At 47.6% G+C, this 15,860-nt stretch overlaps 1 protein-coding gene across 4 annotated transcripts; it reads left to right on the forward strand.

Annotated features, from left to right (window-relative positions):
- The first annotated feature begins 484 nt into the window (after positions 1-484).
- Positions 485-12,024, forward strand: LOC106541095 (CHRNA7-FAM7A fusion protein). 4 transcript variants are annotated; one of them, XM_087703685.1, is made up of 10 exons: positions 485-839; positions 3,274-3,413; positions 4,667-4,711; positions 5,313-5,422; positions 5,773-5,852; positions 5,941-6,107; positions 7,244-7,438; positions 8,374-8,460; positions 9,867-9,976; positions 11,131-12,024. In XM_087703685.1, the coding sequence occupies exons 6-10, from the start codon at positions 6,053-6,055 to the stop codon at positions 11,653-11,655; spliced, it is 972 nt and encodes a 323-aa protein (XP_087559811.1). In that variant the 5' UTR covers positions 485-839; positions 3,274-3,413; positions 4,667-4,711; positions 5,313-5,422; positions 5,773-5,852; positions 5,941-6,052; the 3' UTR covers positions 11,656-12,024. The 4 variants fall into 4 exon arrangements, 3 of the variants coding, with proteins under 3 accessions (XP_087559811.1, XP_087559813.1, XP_087559812.1); XM_087703686.1 differs by lacking the exon at positions 485-839 and adding an exon at positions 1,480-1,529; XR_015695347.1 differs by lacking the exons at positions 9,867-9,976; positions 11,131-12,024 and having other exon boundaries at positions 8,374-8,458.
- Positions 12,025-15,860: the final 3,836 nt, after the last annotated feature.

Here is a 15,860-nt window from a genome sequence, read left to right on the forward strand (position 1 = left end):
CTCCTCCATCAAGCCTGAATGGACCACGGCATATTTTAAACGTTCAGGCGCCTGCTGATTCCGTAGCTGAGCGGAGGGCTGGGCTGGATGACCTCGAGGGCACCCCCTAGGGCTTCCTGCTGGGATGGCAGCCTGGCCCGAGCGAGCCTCTGGCTGACTCCGGGAGTCAGAGACGCGGCTGGAGGAGGAGGAGGAGGAGGAGGGCGGGGAGAGGGGGCAATGGCCGGTTCTTCTCTTCTTCCTCCTCCTCCTCTTCCTCCTCCAGTAGACTGGCAGGCTGCAGCATCTCCATCTTGGCTGCCTGCAGACCCTCTCGCCCCCCCACTCCTGCCTCCCTGTCCCTTCTCCAAGCCCACCCACTCCTTTGCCTGCCTCTCTCATCCCTGGGGGAGGGGGGGCGTTCCTTGGAGAGGGGGGGGTCTCCAGGATAAAGAGAGAGAGAGAGAGGAGGAGAGAGAGAGAGAAGGAGAGAGAGAGAGAGAGAGAGAGAGAGAGAGAGAGAGAGATGCTTTAGGCCCCTCTAAAAGGGGACGAAGGATAGCTGGAATGCAGTTTCTTCCCCTTTTTTTTCTTTCTTTCCCTCCTTCCTTCCTTCCTTCCTTCCTTCCTTCCTTCCTTCCTTCCTTCCTTCCTTCCTTCCTTCCTTCTTTCCTAGATGAAGTCTTAATCTGCTAATCTTCACATCATCTCTTCTTCGCTCTCTGGCCCAAAGCAGGAAAGATCCGGGCAATTTAAATCCCCCCCCCCTTCTCTTTTTCTCCCCCCCCCCCACCAAACAGACATGAATACGGATTCCTCCGCTCGTCTCTTCGCCTTCGCCTTCTTCCTCCTTTTCCCAGGTGAGGAAGCATCCTCCCTTCTCCTTCCTCTTCCTCTCCAGCCCCCCCACCCACCTGTCCTGCCCACCTCAGCTCTGGCATCCTCACCCAGCAGGTGGGTAGCCTCAAAAGGCGGCTTTGAGGCGGTGGTGGTGGTGGGTGGGGGCTAAAGACCCGTGGGGGTTTGGGGAAAAAGGGGTTTTATAGCCCCCTCCCCTTATGAACCTGGACTCCCCCCCCCTTCGAAGGCTGCCTGGTTTCCAGAGGGAGGAAAAATTCCATTCTCCACCCTCAAAAAAGATTTCAGCTCCAGCTTGAATCGGGAATAATGTCTATCTCTGCGATATGATTTGGCGTTTGATGGCTATCCTGCAGAGTAGCCTTCTCGTTGCTGTGTGTGTGTTTGTGTGTTGTGTGTTTGTGTGTTCTATTTTGCCACACTCTGCCCATTTGTGTGCGTTGTTGTGCTTTAAGGGCATGGAAGCCAACGCAACCATCTTCCCTGCCTACGGAGTTACATTTTTTTGCATGTTGCGTTGCTGAATGGGGAAGGGAGGGAGGGAGGGAGGGAGGGAGGGGGGGGCTGGAAAGGGCCTCCAGGGAGTGGGGGAGGGCGCCTTCTCCTCCTCCTCCTCCTCCTCCTCCCCCCCCTTTCTTTTTTCCCTTCCATTCAAGATCAGCCCCGCTGGCACGATTGGCATTCGGAGAGCTGTGAGTTTTCGGACTCTTCCGTGCTACAATTGTACGGGAGTGGGGGGGGCAAATCTTTGGGTCAGGGGGGTTGAAATCTGGGGCAGAAGCTTTGGGGGCGAAAAAAAGAGATCAGGTTGGGTTAGAGGCAGGGATTATGGGCAACGGCCGCGTGGCTGGAAAAGAGGGTCAGTCTTGAAAGATTTCACAGAATAATAATACGGTTGGAAGGGACCTTGGAGGTCTTCTAGTCCAGCCCCTGCTCAAGCAGGGGACCCTAAACCATCTCAGACAAATGGCTGTCCAGCCTCTTCTTGGGAACCTCCAGCATTGGAGCATCCACAGCTTCTGGTGGCAAGCTGTTCCGCTGGTGAATTGTCCCTCCCTGTCAGGAAATCCCTCCTTAATTTTGGGTTGCTTCCCTTCTTGGCTAGTTTCCATCCATTACTTCTTCTCTGCTTTGGAAAATAAGTTGACCCTCCCCTCTTCTTTGGGGAAGCCCCTCAAATACTAGAAGTTTGCTATCCTGTCCCCACTAGTCCTTCTCTTGACTATCTATCTTATCTATCATCTATCTATCTTATCTATCTAATCTATCTATCTATCTATCATCTATCTATCTATCTATCTATCTATCTATCTATCTATCTATCTATCTATCTATCTATCTATCTATCATCTATCTTATCTATCTATCTCTATCTATATTATCTATCTAATCTATCTCTATCTATCTCTATCTATCATCTATCTATCTTATCTATCTAATCTATCTCTATCTCTATCTATCTATCTATCTATCTATCTATCTATCTATCTTATCTATCATCTATCTTATCTATCATCTATCTATCTTATCTATCTATCTTATCTATCTAATCTATATCTATCTATCTATCTATCTATCATCTATCTTATCTATCTATCTCTATCTATATTATCTATCTAATCTATCTCTATCTATCTCTATCTATCATCTATCTATCTTATCTATCTAATCTATCTCTATCTCTATCTATCTATCTATCTATCTATCTATCTATCTTATCTATCATCTATCTATCTTATCTATCATCTATCTATCTTATCTATCTATCTTATCTATCTAATCTATATCTATCTATCTATCTATCTATCTCTATCTTATCTATCTAATCTCTCTCTCTCTCTCTCTCTCTCTCTCTATCGCTCTATCTATATTATCTATCTAATCTATCTCTATCTATCTATCTCTATGTATCATTATCTATCTTATCTATCTATCTATCTATCTAATCTATATCTCTCTATCTCTCTATCTCTCTCTATCTTTCCTTCCTCTTCTGTGGCTCCTTATTGCCAATCAGCTGCACAGTTGATAGGGCTTCCGGTTAGGACAGGTAAGAGGAAAAAGGATGCCATACTGGGAGGAGACTGTAGGACTTCTGGCCAGCTCCAGAATTGAACTGGGGGGCTTCCGGAGAGGACAATTGTGGCTCTTTTGAGTGTTTTAAGGTTGCTGACATACTTAACCCCCTGAACCGTCCATCAGACGGATTTATACAAATCGTCATCAATACAATTATATATATATTTAAAAACCCAAGAACCCCCTTAGCGGTTGAGAAACACTCTTCCACGGGCACCGTGGTCTTTTAACCATCGTGGCGAGCCGAGCAGCTCGGCACGGAAACGGACTTGATGGAGAAGGAGATCTTGAGTCGAACGTCTCCCCTCGATCTTCATGTTCGTTCTTCAACGTTCATGGTCGACTCTTGGCTCGCAGGCGCCAGAGGAGGCCTCCACCAGCGGCAGCTGCTGAAGGACCTGATGGAAGACTACGTCCCCTTGGAGAGGCCTGTGGCCGATGACACCCAAGCCATCACCGTCCACTTCACCCTCAGCCTTATGCAGATCATGGACCTGGTAAGTCCCGGAGATGAACATCACAACAGATAGATGATAGATAGATAGATAGATAGATAGATAGATAGATAGATAGATAGATAGATAGATAGATAGATAGATAGATAGATAGATAGACAGACAGACAGACAGACAGACAGACAGACAGATGATAGATAGATAGATAGATGATAGATAGATAGATAGATGATAGATAGATGATAGATAGATAGATAGATAGATAGATAGATTAGATAGATAGATAGATAGATTAGATAGATAGATAGATAGACAGACAGACAGACAGATGATAGATAGATAGATGATAGATAGATAGATAGATGATAGATAGATGATAGATAGATAGATAGATAGATAGATAGATAGATAGATAGATTAGATAGATAGATAGATAGATAGATTAGATAGATAGATAGATAGATAGATGATAGATAGATGATAGATAGATAGATAGATAGATAGATAAGATAGATAGATAGATAGATAGATAGATTAGATAGATAGATAGATAGATAGATAGATAGATAGATAGATAGATAGATAGATAGATAGATAGATAGATAGATAGATAGATAGATATAGATAGATGCATCTTCCTAATTTTCCAGCCAAATTCCATCACCCTTCCACATTCCGAGGTATTTTGGGGTCCACATCCGGGGTGAAATGCTACTGCGGCCTTCATAACACAAACACAGCCGTCATTAAGAGGATTCCACTGTCATTAAACAAACCAACGGGGTGTGGGGGTTTTTTTTTTTTGCAAAAGAAAAACCCTGAAAGGAACTGCCAGTTTTCAGCAAAACCGGCATAAAATGCAAGTCACATAACCAGAGATCATCGCAAATGATTGAAAATGTTGCCAAGAATCCAAATTTCTTCGGGAAGGAAGGAAGGAAGGAAGGAAGGAAGGAAGGAAGGAAGGAAGGAAGGAAGGAAGGAAGGAAGGAAGGAAGGAAGGAATGGTGTGTGTGTGTGTGTGTGTGTGAGAGAGAGAGAGAGAGAGAGAGGGATGGACAGACAGACAGAGACAGACAGAGATAGAGAGAGAGAGAACCATTAAAACATTAAAACCACCACGTAAATCCCCTTTTCTATGTAGGTCGTAACTTTGAATTGGTCGTAAGTCAAGGACAGCCTTATGAACAAACAAAAAATGGGGTTTTTTAATTTTTAAAGTGTCTGTGTTGCTTTTTAGGTGTTTCTAAGAAGCATTCCTTATTTTATTTATTTTTTTTCTGTTTCCTGGACAGGACGAAAAGAATCAAATCCTCATCACCAATGTCTGGCTGCAGATGGTACATTTTATATATCTTCTATATATAAAAAAGGCTGTGTGTGTGTGTGTGTGTCTGTGCGTCTGTGTGTGTGTGTGTGTGTGTGTGTGTGTGTGTTTCAGCATAACTCTGCAACGCCTTGAACAATTTCAACCAAACTTGGAACACGGATGTCTTATTCTCTGGAAATAAATATTGTGGTGGTAAGATTCCCCTAACATCCCTCGGGGTGCGTGTTCTTTTAAGATACAGCCTGTTGTGCCTTAAAATGGCTTCTACCGTACTTCCTTAAAATGGATTCTACTGTACAGCGCCGTGGAGTTGCCATGGTAACAGCTTCACAGTACTCCACAAGGGGGCTCTCTCTGTTAAGGGAGAAAATCCAACATTAGAAATTGCAGCAATATGTGTAAATTATATATATATATATATATATATATATATATATATATATATATATATATATATATATATATATATATATATATATATATATATATATATATATATATATATATATATATATATATATATATATATATAATTTAAGGACGATAAAAGATAAGGGACAGGGCACCCCAAAATGAGGTGCCTCGTAAAACACGCCCTTTTTTTTTTAAAGTACTGGTACGATCACTATTTGCGATGGAACGAATCTGAAAATCCCGGCGTGAAGACGCTACGTTTCTCGGCCGACCAGGTGTGGAAACCGGACATCCTTCTGTACAACAGGTAAGGCAGGGCTCTTCAAATTTGGGGTGGGGGGCGGAGGACTTGTGGGGCCCCTGGAGTTAATACAACACCGGTTATGACAGATCTTGCCTAAGGGAGAAGTCGGTGGCAGTTGTGAAAACCTCCCGACGGGCTTTAAACAGACCTGTGGACTTCAACTCCCAGAATTCCCCAGCCCCACCACAAGGGAATTCTGGGAGTTGAAGTCCACAAGTCTTAAAGGAGCCATGTTGGAGACCCCTGGCCTAGACAGTTATTGGGAGGGGGTCTTTTTTTTTTGCTTTCAGGAAGGGGTGGGAAGTGTAAATGTTTTGAAATTCCTGACCCCCTTCCCCAATTTTTCCTCTCAGTGCCAACGAGGAATTCGACTCCACCCTCCACACCCACGTCTTGGTGAACTCCAGTGGTTACTGCCAGTGGTTGCCCCCAGGTGAGACGGGAGGGGGGGTAGAAAAATGAGATCTGTTTTTCTTTTAAAAATAAAATTAAAAATAAAACCGTCCCCTCCTTTCCTGCAGGGATCTTGAAAAGCACCTGTCGTATCGACGTCCGCTGGTTCCCCTTCGACACCCAAAATGCAACCTCAAGTTCGGGTCCTGGACTCACGACGGCTGGTTGCTCAACCTCCGAATGCTGGAAAGCGACACGTCGGGCTACGTCTCCAACGGGGAGTGGGAGCTTGTGGGTAAGAGTTAGGTCCCCCGTCCCCACTGCGGAAGCCCCTCTGGTTTTACAAGGGTCCCCGGCACCCCCTAGAAGTTCATCTATCATCTCTCTCTCTCTCTCTCTCTCTCTCTCTCTCTCTCTCTCTCTCTCTCTCTCTCTCTCTCCTATCCATCCATATCTATCTATCTATCTATCTATCTATCTATCTATCTATCTATCTATCTATCTATCTATCTAATCTATCACCTAATCTATCTATATCTATCTACCTATATCTATCTAATATAGATATGTTAGGTGATAGATAATCACCTAACATCTCTATCTATCTATCTATCTATCTATCTATCTATCTATCTATCTATCTATCTATCTATCTATCTATCTATCATCTATCTATCATCTATCAATCACTATCAATCTCTATCTATCTATCTATCTATCATCTATCTATCTATCTATCTATCTATCTATCTATCATCTATCTTATCTATCTCTATCTATCATCTATCTATCTATCTATCTATCTATCTCTATCATCTATCATCTACCACCTATCAATCGCTATCTATCGCTATCTATCTATCTATCTATCTATCTATCTATCTATCTATCTATCTATCTATCTATCTATCTATCATCTATCTGTCTGTCTGTCTGTCTATCTATCTATCTATCTATCATTATTTATCTAATCATCTCTATATCTACTTACCTACCTACCTACCTACCTACCTACCTACCTACCTACCTACCTACCATCCATCCATCCATCCATCCATCCATCCATCCATCCATCCATCTCTCTCTCTTCCTCCCTCCCTCCCTCCCTCCCTCCCTCCCTCCCTCCCTCTCTAATCCTTGATTTCCGCAAACTTAAAGACCAACTTGATCTCTTGCTTTTGGGGAAGTTCAACTCGGGGAAAAAAAGCTCCCAGAAGCTCCAAAAAACGGTTCTGAACTTCCACGCAGGATTTTCCCATTTGGTCGTTCAGCGAACGCGGCATTCATAAAACAAACACAGCAGTCATTAAGCGAATTCCACTGTCATTAAACAAACCAACGGGGTGAGGGTTTGTTTGTTTTTTAACCCCCCAAAAAAACCCTGAAAGGAACTGCCAGTTTTCAGCAAACCCCCCCCTCTCCATCCCGCAGGTGTCCCCGGCAGCGAGAACCGAGTTTACTACGACTGTTGCCGGGAGCCGTACCTGGATGTCACCTTCGTAGTGATTATGCGCCGCCGGACACTGTACTACGCCCTGAACATGCTGGTGCCTTGCTTGCTCCTTTCGGCCGTGACGTTTCTGGTTTTCCTCCTGCCCGCGGATTCCGGGGAGAAGATTTCTCTGGGTAAAACTCATGGGGCACAAAGAGGTTTGTGTGTGCAGCCGGGCGAGGGGGAGCGAGAGAGTTTAACCGGCGGGCGAAGACTTGAGGTTGTTGTTGTTGTTGTTATTGTTATTGGTGGTTGTTGTTATTGTTATTTTGCAGGTAGAAAGTTAGAGGCAGAAAACCTTTTGGTCTGTGAAACCAAGCACCATAAAACAGAATATATTTTTTGTTGTTTTATTATATTATTATATATATTGTATAGAGCAGTGTTTCTCAAGCTTGGCGACTTTAAGTCCTGTGGACTTCAACTCCCAGAATTCCTGAGCTGACATGGCCCAAACATGGCCGACTAAGGAATTCTGGGAGTTGAAGTCCACGAGTCTTAAAGTTACCCAGTTTGCAGACCGAACGTGGCCGGCTGAGGAATTCTGGGAGTTGAAGTCCACAGGACTTAAAGTCGCCAAGGTTGAGAAACACTGGTATAGAGCAAGGACCCTGATAATCTACAACAGAAAAGGGGAATTCTGGCCCTTTTATGACTTGTGGACTTCAACTCCCAGAATTCCTGAGCTGGCATGGCCCAAACATGGCCGACTAAGGAATTCTGGGAGTTGAAGTCCACAAGTCTTAAAGTTACCCAGTTTGCAGACCGAACGTGGCCGGCTGAGGAATTCTGGGAGTTGAAGTCCACAAGTCAGAAAAGGGTGATAATTAATTCAGGTCAACGAGGACAAAAAAATAAATAAATATCCCTTTCTTTGTGTGCCGAAAAACTGATCTCAATCTAACCGATTCGGAGGCCAGTCTAAAAACTCTCCCCATTGTGCAGGTGGGAAGAGTGAGGCCGAGGCAGGGGGGGGGGCTGGCTGGGGCTCCCTCTTCAAGGAAAGCTCCGTGGGGCCAGCCCCCACCCCCTAATCTTTTTTTTGGGGGGGTCTCCTTTCCCTCCCCAGGCATCACCGTGCTGCTCTCGCTCACCGTCTTCATGCTGCTGGTGGCAGAAGTGATGCCGGCCACCTCGGATTCGGTGCCCCTGATAGGTGAGGCTGGAAAAGGGGGGTTTAATTCCAAGCAGAGGGCCTTCCTCCCTCTCCCAAACTCGGGGTTCACCTGCGTCCCCTCCAGTTTTCTACATTTGGAGGGTCAGTAAGGTCTCGATGGGCATGCTCAAAATCTGGCACGAAGGGAGAAGCCGGTTGCGCTGCTGAGATTTTTCTGCAAGGGTCCCACAGTCATTGTTCCCCCCCTCCTCTTCCTCCTCCTCCTCCTCTTCCTCCTTATCCTCTTCCTCCCATCCCCTCTCTTCCGGTACTGATGATGTTACCTAGTTGGATCATGAAACGTCTGCAAGAAAACAAGGAAGCTCAGAGATCACGCAGGGACCTCTTAGTCTTCTTCCCAACTCTTCTAGCAAAATAATCACCCTAGTTGGGTGAAGAAACATCTTCCAAGAAAATCACCAAGCTCAGAGAGCACCAAGGACCCCCACAGTCGTCCTTCTTCTTCTTCTTCTCCTCCTCCTCCTCCTCTTCCTCCTTCTCCTCTTCCTCCTCCTTCTCCTCAGAGAGCACCAAGGACCCCACCCTCCTCCTCCTCCTCCTTCTTCTTCCTTCTTCTTCTTCTTCTTCTTCTTCTTCTTCTTCTTCTTCTTCTTCTTCTTCTTCTTCTTCTTCTTCTTCTTCTTCTTCTTCTTCTTCTCCTTCTCCTCCTCCTCCTCCTCCTCCTCCTCCTCCTCAGAGAGCACCAAGGACCCCACCCTCCTCCTCCTCCTCCTCCTTCCTTCTTCCTTCTTCTTCTTCTCCTCCTCCTCCTCCTTCTCCTCCTCCTCCTCCTCCTCCCCCTCCTCAGAGAGCACCAAGGACCCCACAGTCATCGTCCTCCTCTTCCTCCTTCTCCTTCTCCTCCTTCCTCCTCTTCCTCCTTCTCCTCCTCCTCCTCCTCTTCTTCCTCCTCCTCCTCCTCCTCCTTCTTCTCCTCCTCCTCCTCCTCTTCTTCTTCTTCCTCCTCCTCCTCCTCAGAGAGCACCAAGGACCCCATAGTCATCCCCCCCCTCCTCCTCCTCCTCCTCCTCCTCCTCCTCCTCCTCCTCCTCCTCCTCCTCAGAGAGCACAGTCCTTCTCCTCTTCCCCTTCCTCCTCTTCTTCCTCCTCCCCCCTCCTCCCTGTAGCCCTTACTCCCTCCTAGCACTGACGATATTCCCTAGTTGGGCCATGAAACGTTTGGAAGAAGCTCAGAGAGCCTCAAGGGCCCCACAGTCCTCCTCCTCCTCCTCCTGCCCTCAAACCCCACTCCCTTCTAGCACTGATGACGTTGGCTAGTTGGGTCGTGCGTTTCTTGGAGAGAGTGGGGGCGCTGGTTTGTGTTTGGGAGGGGGGGGGCAATCAAAGGCTTTAAAAGCCCAGGTGAGATCACACGGGGATTTCTCCAATCTGGTTTCCCTCCGCAGGGCAATATTTTGCCAGCACCATGGGTATGGTGGGCCTCTCGGTGATGACCACGGTTTTTGTCCTTCAGTACCATCACCACGATCCCGAGGGGGGCTCCATGCCAAGATGGGTGAGTGCCGCCTCCTCTTTTACGCTTGGGTGTGGGTGTGTGTGAAACCTATCCCTGTCCTCTCCATCAATCGGAGGGGGCCTCCTTGCAAACATTTCGGGACTAAAAATATGAACTTTCCATAACTTCCTGCCATTTCAGTCTCCCCACTGGGGTGAGTGAATCTCTCGCCCCTTGGCTGGCACAATGGGGCACCTTTTAAACCCCGTTCATCAATTTGAATTGTAGGTTCCTTGTCCTGGCTAATTCGTTTATTATTATTTTTTATAATTCTCTGTTTTGGGTGTGTTACAAAAAAGAAGAAGAAGAGCACGTTCGTATTTGTAGATATGTGAGTTGGGGGCTTCAAATCAAAACGTGCGGACGCAGCCCAGAGAAGTGTTTCTCAATGCTGGCCACTTTAAGAGGGGTGGGCTTCCATTCCCAGAAGTCCCCAGCCAGCAGGCTTTAAGACAGGTGGACTTCAACTCCCAGAATTCCTCAACCAGCAGGCTTTAAGGGGGTGGACTTCAACTCCCAGAATTCCTCAACCAGCAGGCTTTAAGGGGGTGGACTTCAACTCCCAGAATTCCCCTTGTGGGTATGCTTTAAGACAGGTGGACTTCAACTCCCAGAATTCCCCAGCCGGTATGCATTAAGACAGGTGGACTTCAACTCCCAGAATTCCCCATCCGGTATGCTTTAAGACAGGTGGACTTCAACTCCCAGAATTCCTCAACCAGCAGGCTTTAAGGGGGTGGACTTCAACTCCCAGAATTCCCCATCCGGTATGCTTTAAGACAGGTGGACTTCAACTCCCAGAATTCCCTAGCCAGTATGCATTAAGACAGGTGGACTTCAACTCCCAGAATTCCCCATCCGGTATGCTTTAAGACAGGTGGACTTCAACTCCCAGAATTCCTCAACCAGCAGGCTTTAAGGGGGTGGACTTCAACTCCCAGAATTCCCCTTCCGGTATGCTTTAAGACAGGTGGACTTCAACTCCCAGAATTCCTCAACCAGCATACTTTAGGACGTACTGGCTGGGGAATTCTGGGAGTTGAAGTCCACAAATCTCCCCTTCCCCTTCTCCTTTGGTCCTTTCGGTGGTCTTGGCTCCTAGCAAGACTCGGGTTGGGGTCCTCACCTCTCATCCAGCGACTTCTACCACGCAGGTCCAGGTGCTGGTGCTGAACTGGGGCGCCTGGCTCTTGAGGATGCGCCAACCGGGAGAAGAGCCCCAGGGGCGCCCCCCCTGCGCCCCCAGTTTGCTGAGCTGCAGCTCAGACAACAGCGACGGAGGAGGGAGCCCAACCACTCGCCCGGCTGGGCCCGTCGCCAACGGCCACCTGGTCTACGCGGGGATCCCCATTGCTGCCGTCGCTCCGGCCCCCTTCCCCGCCAAACCCCCCGACGTGCCCCGCCCCTTCCTCTTCTCCCCGGAGCCGCCGTCCTTCCTCTCGGAAGACCCTCTCTCTGCCCCCCACCTGAGCTCCATCCTGAAGGAGCTGAGATACGTGGCTCAACGCTTCCACAGCCAAGACGCCTCCCGGGCCGCCTGCAACCAGTGGAAGTTCGCCGGGGCCGTCATTGACCGACTGTGCCTGGTCCTCTTCGCCCTCTTCCACATCGTCTGCTCCATCGGCATCCTCATGGCGGCCCCCAACTTCGCCGAGGCCATCACCAAGGACTTCCTCTGACGCTCCGGAGCTCCCGGCCTTCCGAGGACCTCCCCGAGAGGGTGGGAAGGGACACCCCTGGAGGGAGAAGGACGGAGACCTTCCTCCTGTGCATGCCGACGACTTGCGGTTCTCGTGATGGGCGGTAAAGTGTGCATGCAATAGTTGCGACGCTCCTCCCGGGATGGAGGTCCTCGTTGGCCAGAAGAGAGGACAGCAGGGCGGTGGTCGCCTTGGAGTGGTTCTCCTCCGAATCCCTCAACCCTCGGGATCACGTGGGACGTTCAGACTCCAGAACGCTCGGAGGAAGAAACGCTGGTGGAGGACGAGAACGTTCAGACGTCGGAGTGTTCGGCCTCCTACTGGACCACGAGGCGAGGGGGCGTCCAGGCCTACCCCAGAGGGAGCTGATTTGGGGGTCTGCGTTCCCCCATGCCTCCATCCTCTCTCCTCTCTCTCCTCTCTCTCTGTCTCTCTTTCTCCTCTCTCTCTTTCTTCTCTCTCTCCTCTTTCTCTTCTCTCTCTCTGTCTCTTCTCTTTCTCTGTCTCTGTCTGCCTCTCTCTCCGTCTTCTCTATCTTCTCTCTCTGTCTCTTTCTCTCTCCTCTTTCTCTTCTCTCTCTCTGTCTCTTCTCTTTCTCTGTCTCTCTGTCTCTCTTTCTCCTCTCTTCTGTCTCTTCTCTCTGTCTGTCTATCTCTCTTTCTCCTCTCTCTCGCTCTTTTCTCTCCTCTCTTTCTCCTCTCTCTCTGTCTCTCTGTCTGCCTCTCTCTCCCTGTCTTCTCTATCTTCTCTCTCTCTGTCTCTCTCTCTTTCTCTTCTCCTCTCTCTTTCTCTTCTCTCTCTGTCTCTCTCTCCCTCTCCCTCTTGAACTGCTGGAGACCCTGTCTTGACTCTGGACTCCCCCCACCCCAAAATGGGTCTCTTCTCAGCTCCCTCTGGCAGGACAGACCCCTGGAAGGAACTCTGATCAAAAAAAGAGCTGAAAACTCTTTAAAAGGGGGTCTTTTTCCTCACCCCCCAAACCAGGGGTGGTGGGTTCCGACCAGTTTGGTGCCTGAACAATTTTGTGAGCATTAGCACTTAATAAGGTCACCATTAAAAAAAGGGGGGGGGAGGAATTACATTTTTCCAATGAAGATTCTTCTCTGCATGGAATGAAGATGGCCTTGCCCAGGATAGGACCGGTTACTACCTATTCGGCTGAACCGAACCGAACTGGCTGGAACCCTCTCTTTCCTCGTTTCTAACATTCCAATGCCCAAATCCACCTCGGTTTTCCTAGTGATGCGGCCCTCGACTTACGAGCATCCATTTAGCAAACCTCCAAAGTTACGACACTCCTGGGGAAAAAAAGCAACTTACGACTCGTGCTTACGACTGTCGCATCTCCACGGTCACATGATCCAAAGTTATGATCCGGGGGAATCATGTGATCGCCATTTCCGAATTTCCCCAGCCGGCTTCCGACAAGGAAAGTCAGCGCAGGATTAACTTAATGGCTAATGGCACACAGTGGCTAAGAATATATATATATATATTTATAACAAAGACAACAGTAAAAATATTGGGTTTCTGTCGTGATGGACTCTTGTGACGAGCCGATTGACAGATAATAGAAGCAGTTAGCTTCCTCCCATATATTTTCATATATTCTTAGCATATCCTCACCATATCACTCTTACGAGCCAAAGGGCAGATAACCTCATTCTAGTTTTTTGCTTATTTTATTGAAACAGAAAAAGAAAAATAAATTATTCAAAGTAAACAGCAATAAATAATCAATAATTTAAGCCTTGATATTGTCTGAAAATCACCGTTTTCCCCTCTTTTTTTTACTTCTTTGAACCCCCCCTTCTTCCCTTGGTCCTTCTAAACAAAATCACTATTAAACCCACCTCCCCACCCCCACCCCCAAAGTGAAATAACTGAAGGAAAAGGGGGGAAAGAAACAGAGAGACCCAACGAGAGAAAGAGAGAGAGAAAGAGAGAGAGACAGAAAGAAAGACCGAGACAAAGAGAGAAAAAGACAGAGAAAGAAAGACACACAGAGAAAAAGAGAGACACACAGAGAGACAGAGAAAGAAAGAGAACGAAAGAGAGAGACAGAAAGATGCAGAGTGAAAGAAAGAGGGAGGGAGAGAGAGAGAAAGAAAGACACAGAGAGAGACAGAGAGAAAGACAGACAGAGAAAGAAAGAGAAAAAGAGAGACACACGGAGAGACAGAGAGAAAGAGACAGAGAGAGACAGAAAGAAAGACGCAGAGTGAAAGAAAGAGGGAGGGAGAGAGAGAGAATGAGTCTGTGCGAGAGAGAGAACGAAAGAAGGAAAAGAAAAAGGTTGGAAACTCTTCTAAGATCAGAAACAAGAAGACTGAAGGATCGAAAAACCCCTTCCCACCCCCCCACTCCCCCCCCCAAAAAATATTAATTGCCGCTAAATCGCAATGGAATTATTTACAATTACTGGATCAGCAAAAGAGATTGTAAACATATTTTTTTTTCTGCTCTTTCTGGCGTTTTTTTTTTCTTCTTCTTTTTTAAAGGTGGGGAACCTTCCATGTTTCGGAGGCGTTGAAAAGACAAAAGGTTGCGGGTGAAACTTGCGTCCCCCGGAGGGAGAGAAATCCGATTATACTCCTTAGGGTATAATTTTTGTACACCCACTGAGCTATTCCAAAAAGTGGGGAGCAAAGTTTCCTTCGGGTCAAGAGAGTTGCGGATTAGGGGGTTGAGAAGAAGGGGAAGGGGGGGGAAGAGTTCAGTCGTGATGCAATGGAGACCCCCCCTCCACCACCACCACACACACAGAGAGAGTCTTCTGAAACCAATCGGCAACCCGGCCACAACCGATCCGTCTTCACGCACTTCCAAAGTTTTGCCTAACTTTTACGATGGAGTCTTGACGAGCGGTAGATCATCCAATCCTCGCTCAGCTTTCCGCATTACGGGCGGGACTTCGCTTTCCCCCTCCCCTTAATTTTTTTCCTTCATCCTCTTTCCCTTTGGTTTTTTTTTTTTTAAATTTTTATTTGTCCCTTTTTTTTATTTATTTAAAAAAAGAAGCGTCCGTCTGTCCGTCCGTGCTTCTTCACCGGAATTTTTGGCTGCAGAGACGGCCGCGAAAGGAAGAAAGAAAAGGTGTTTTGTTTTGTTTTTTGAAGGAAGGGTGGAGAGAAATCCAGATATATATATATATATATATTTGTTGCAGTTCCAGGATTCTCTCTCTCTCTCTTGGTTTCTTGGAGATTCGGGAAGGAGCGGTGGATACGATGAGGCGTGTAGTCCTTTAAGGTTCACAACCACCGAGAGGGCCTGGGCTACCGTAAGGCCTGATTCCCAGGTGATCCCCTGCTTCCGCTTCAATCCAGGTCTCGGAAGCGGCGGCTTGTCGGGTGAAGCCCAAATAACCTCCAGCCACTTTCAAACTGTGTTTGTGTGTGTGTTATTTTCCAACTTGGAGACAGGGGCAGCCACACTACTCCTATCCACTTTCCTTCCCACTCGCCACCTTCTTAAATTCCCTCGTTCGTCTGCCCCCCCGAATCGTCACAAAACCCCAGTGGGAGGGTGGGAAAATGTTCACAAGTTTAGTTGTTTGAAACCTGGGGTGTCAGGCCTTCAGCCATTTTTCCTTTTGGGTCTTTGGCCTGCCACACTTTTGTATTATTCTACTATGCCTTTTCTATGGTGGGAAAATTGGGGATTGTACCGAGTTAGATGCCAGGTATCCATAACAACATCCCTTCTAGAAAGCCAAGGGTCATCCTTTGCACATCTGCACCTGAATTTAGGGGAGCGTTGGAAAGTTAGGGTTACGATGTTTTGTTGGGGGGGAGGGGCTGTTTCCAAAAACACGAGCCCCCCTCCCCCCCATTGGGTCTCCTTCCTCTTTCTCAATCCCACCCACTACTCCCACCCAAAGGCCATTAGAGTCGGATGCCATGTTTCCCAATCCTGGCAAGTTTGAAGATGGGTGGACTGCAACTCCCAGAATTCCCCACCGACGGGGGGGATCCTGGGAGTCGTAGCCCACCCATCTGTTACCTGTGACTGCTGAGAAGCCCTGATTTAATCAGAAGCTTGTCTGCCCCTCCGCTCACTGCAGGAAACTTAACTTTCAGAACAAAGCCATCGTGGTTTGAATTTCAAACGGAGGAGGCTGCCCGTTGCATCCCTGCACGATCCCTCTGAGCTTCCCCATCGCTTCTCTGTAGCCAGGGGGC

Source organism: Thamnophis sirtalis, unplaced genomic scaffold, assembly GCF_051295495.1.
Source record: "Thamnophis sirtalis isolate CommonGarterSnake01/CBP01778 unplaced genomic scaffold, rThaSir2_p1.2 scaffold_2, whole genome shotgun sequence".
Taxonomy (NCBI): Eukaryota; Metazoa; Chordata; class Lepidosauria; order Squamata; family Natricidae; genus Thamnophis; species Thamnophis sirtalis.

Bases quoted from the DNA above. Each gene is read 5' to 3' on its own strand.
- LOC106541095 (XM_087703685.1), top strand. From the start codon at position 6,053: ATGCTGGAAAGCGACACGTCGGGCTACGTCTCCAACGGGGAGTGGGAG. The intron at 6,108-7,243 runs GTAAGAGTTAGG...TCCATCCCGCAG, and splicing joins CGGGGAGTGGGAGCTTGTGG to GTGTCCCCGGCAGCGAGAAC. The intron at 7,439-8,373 runs GTAAAACTCATG...TTCCCTCCCCAG, and splicing joins CGGGGAGAAGATTTCTCTGG to GCATCACCGTGCTGCTCTCG.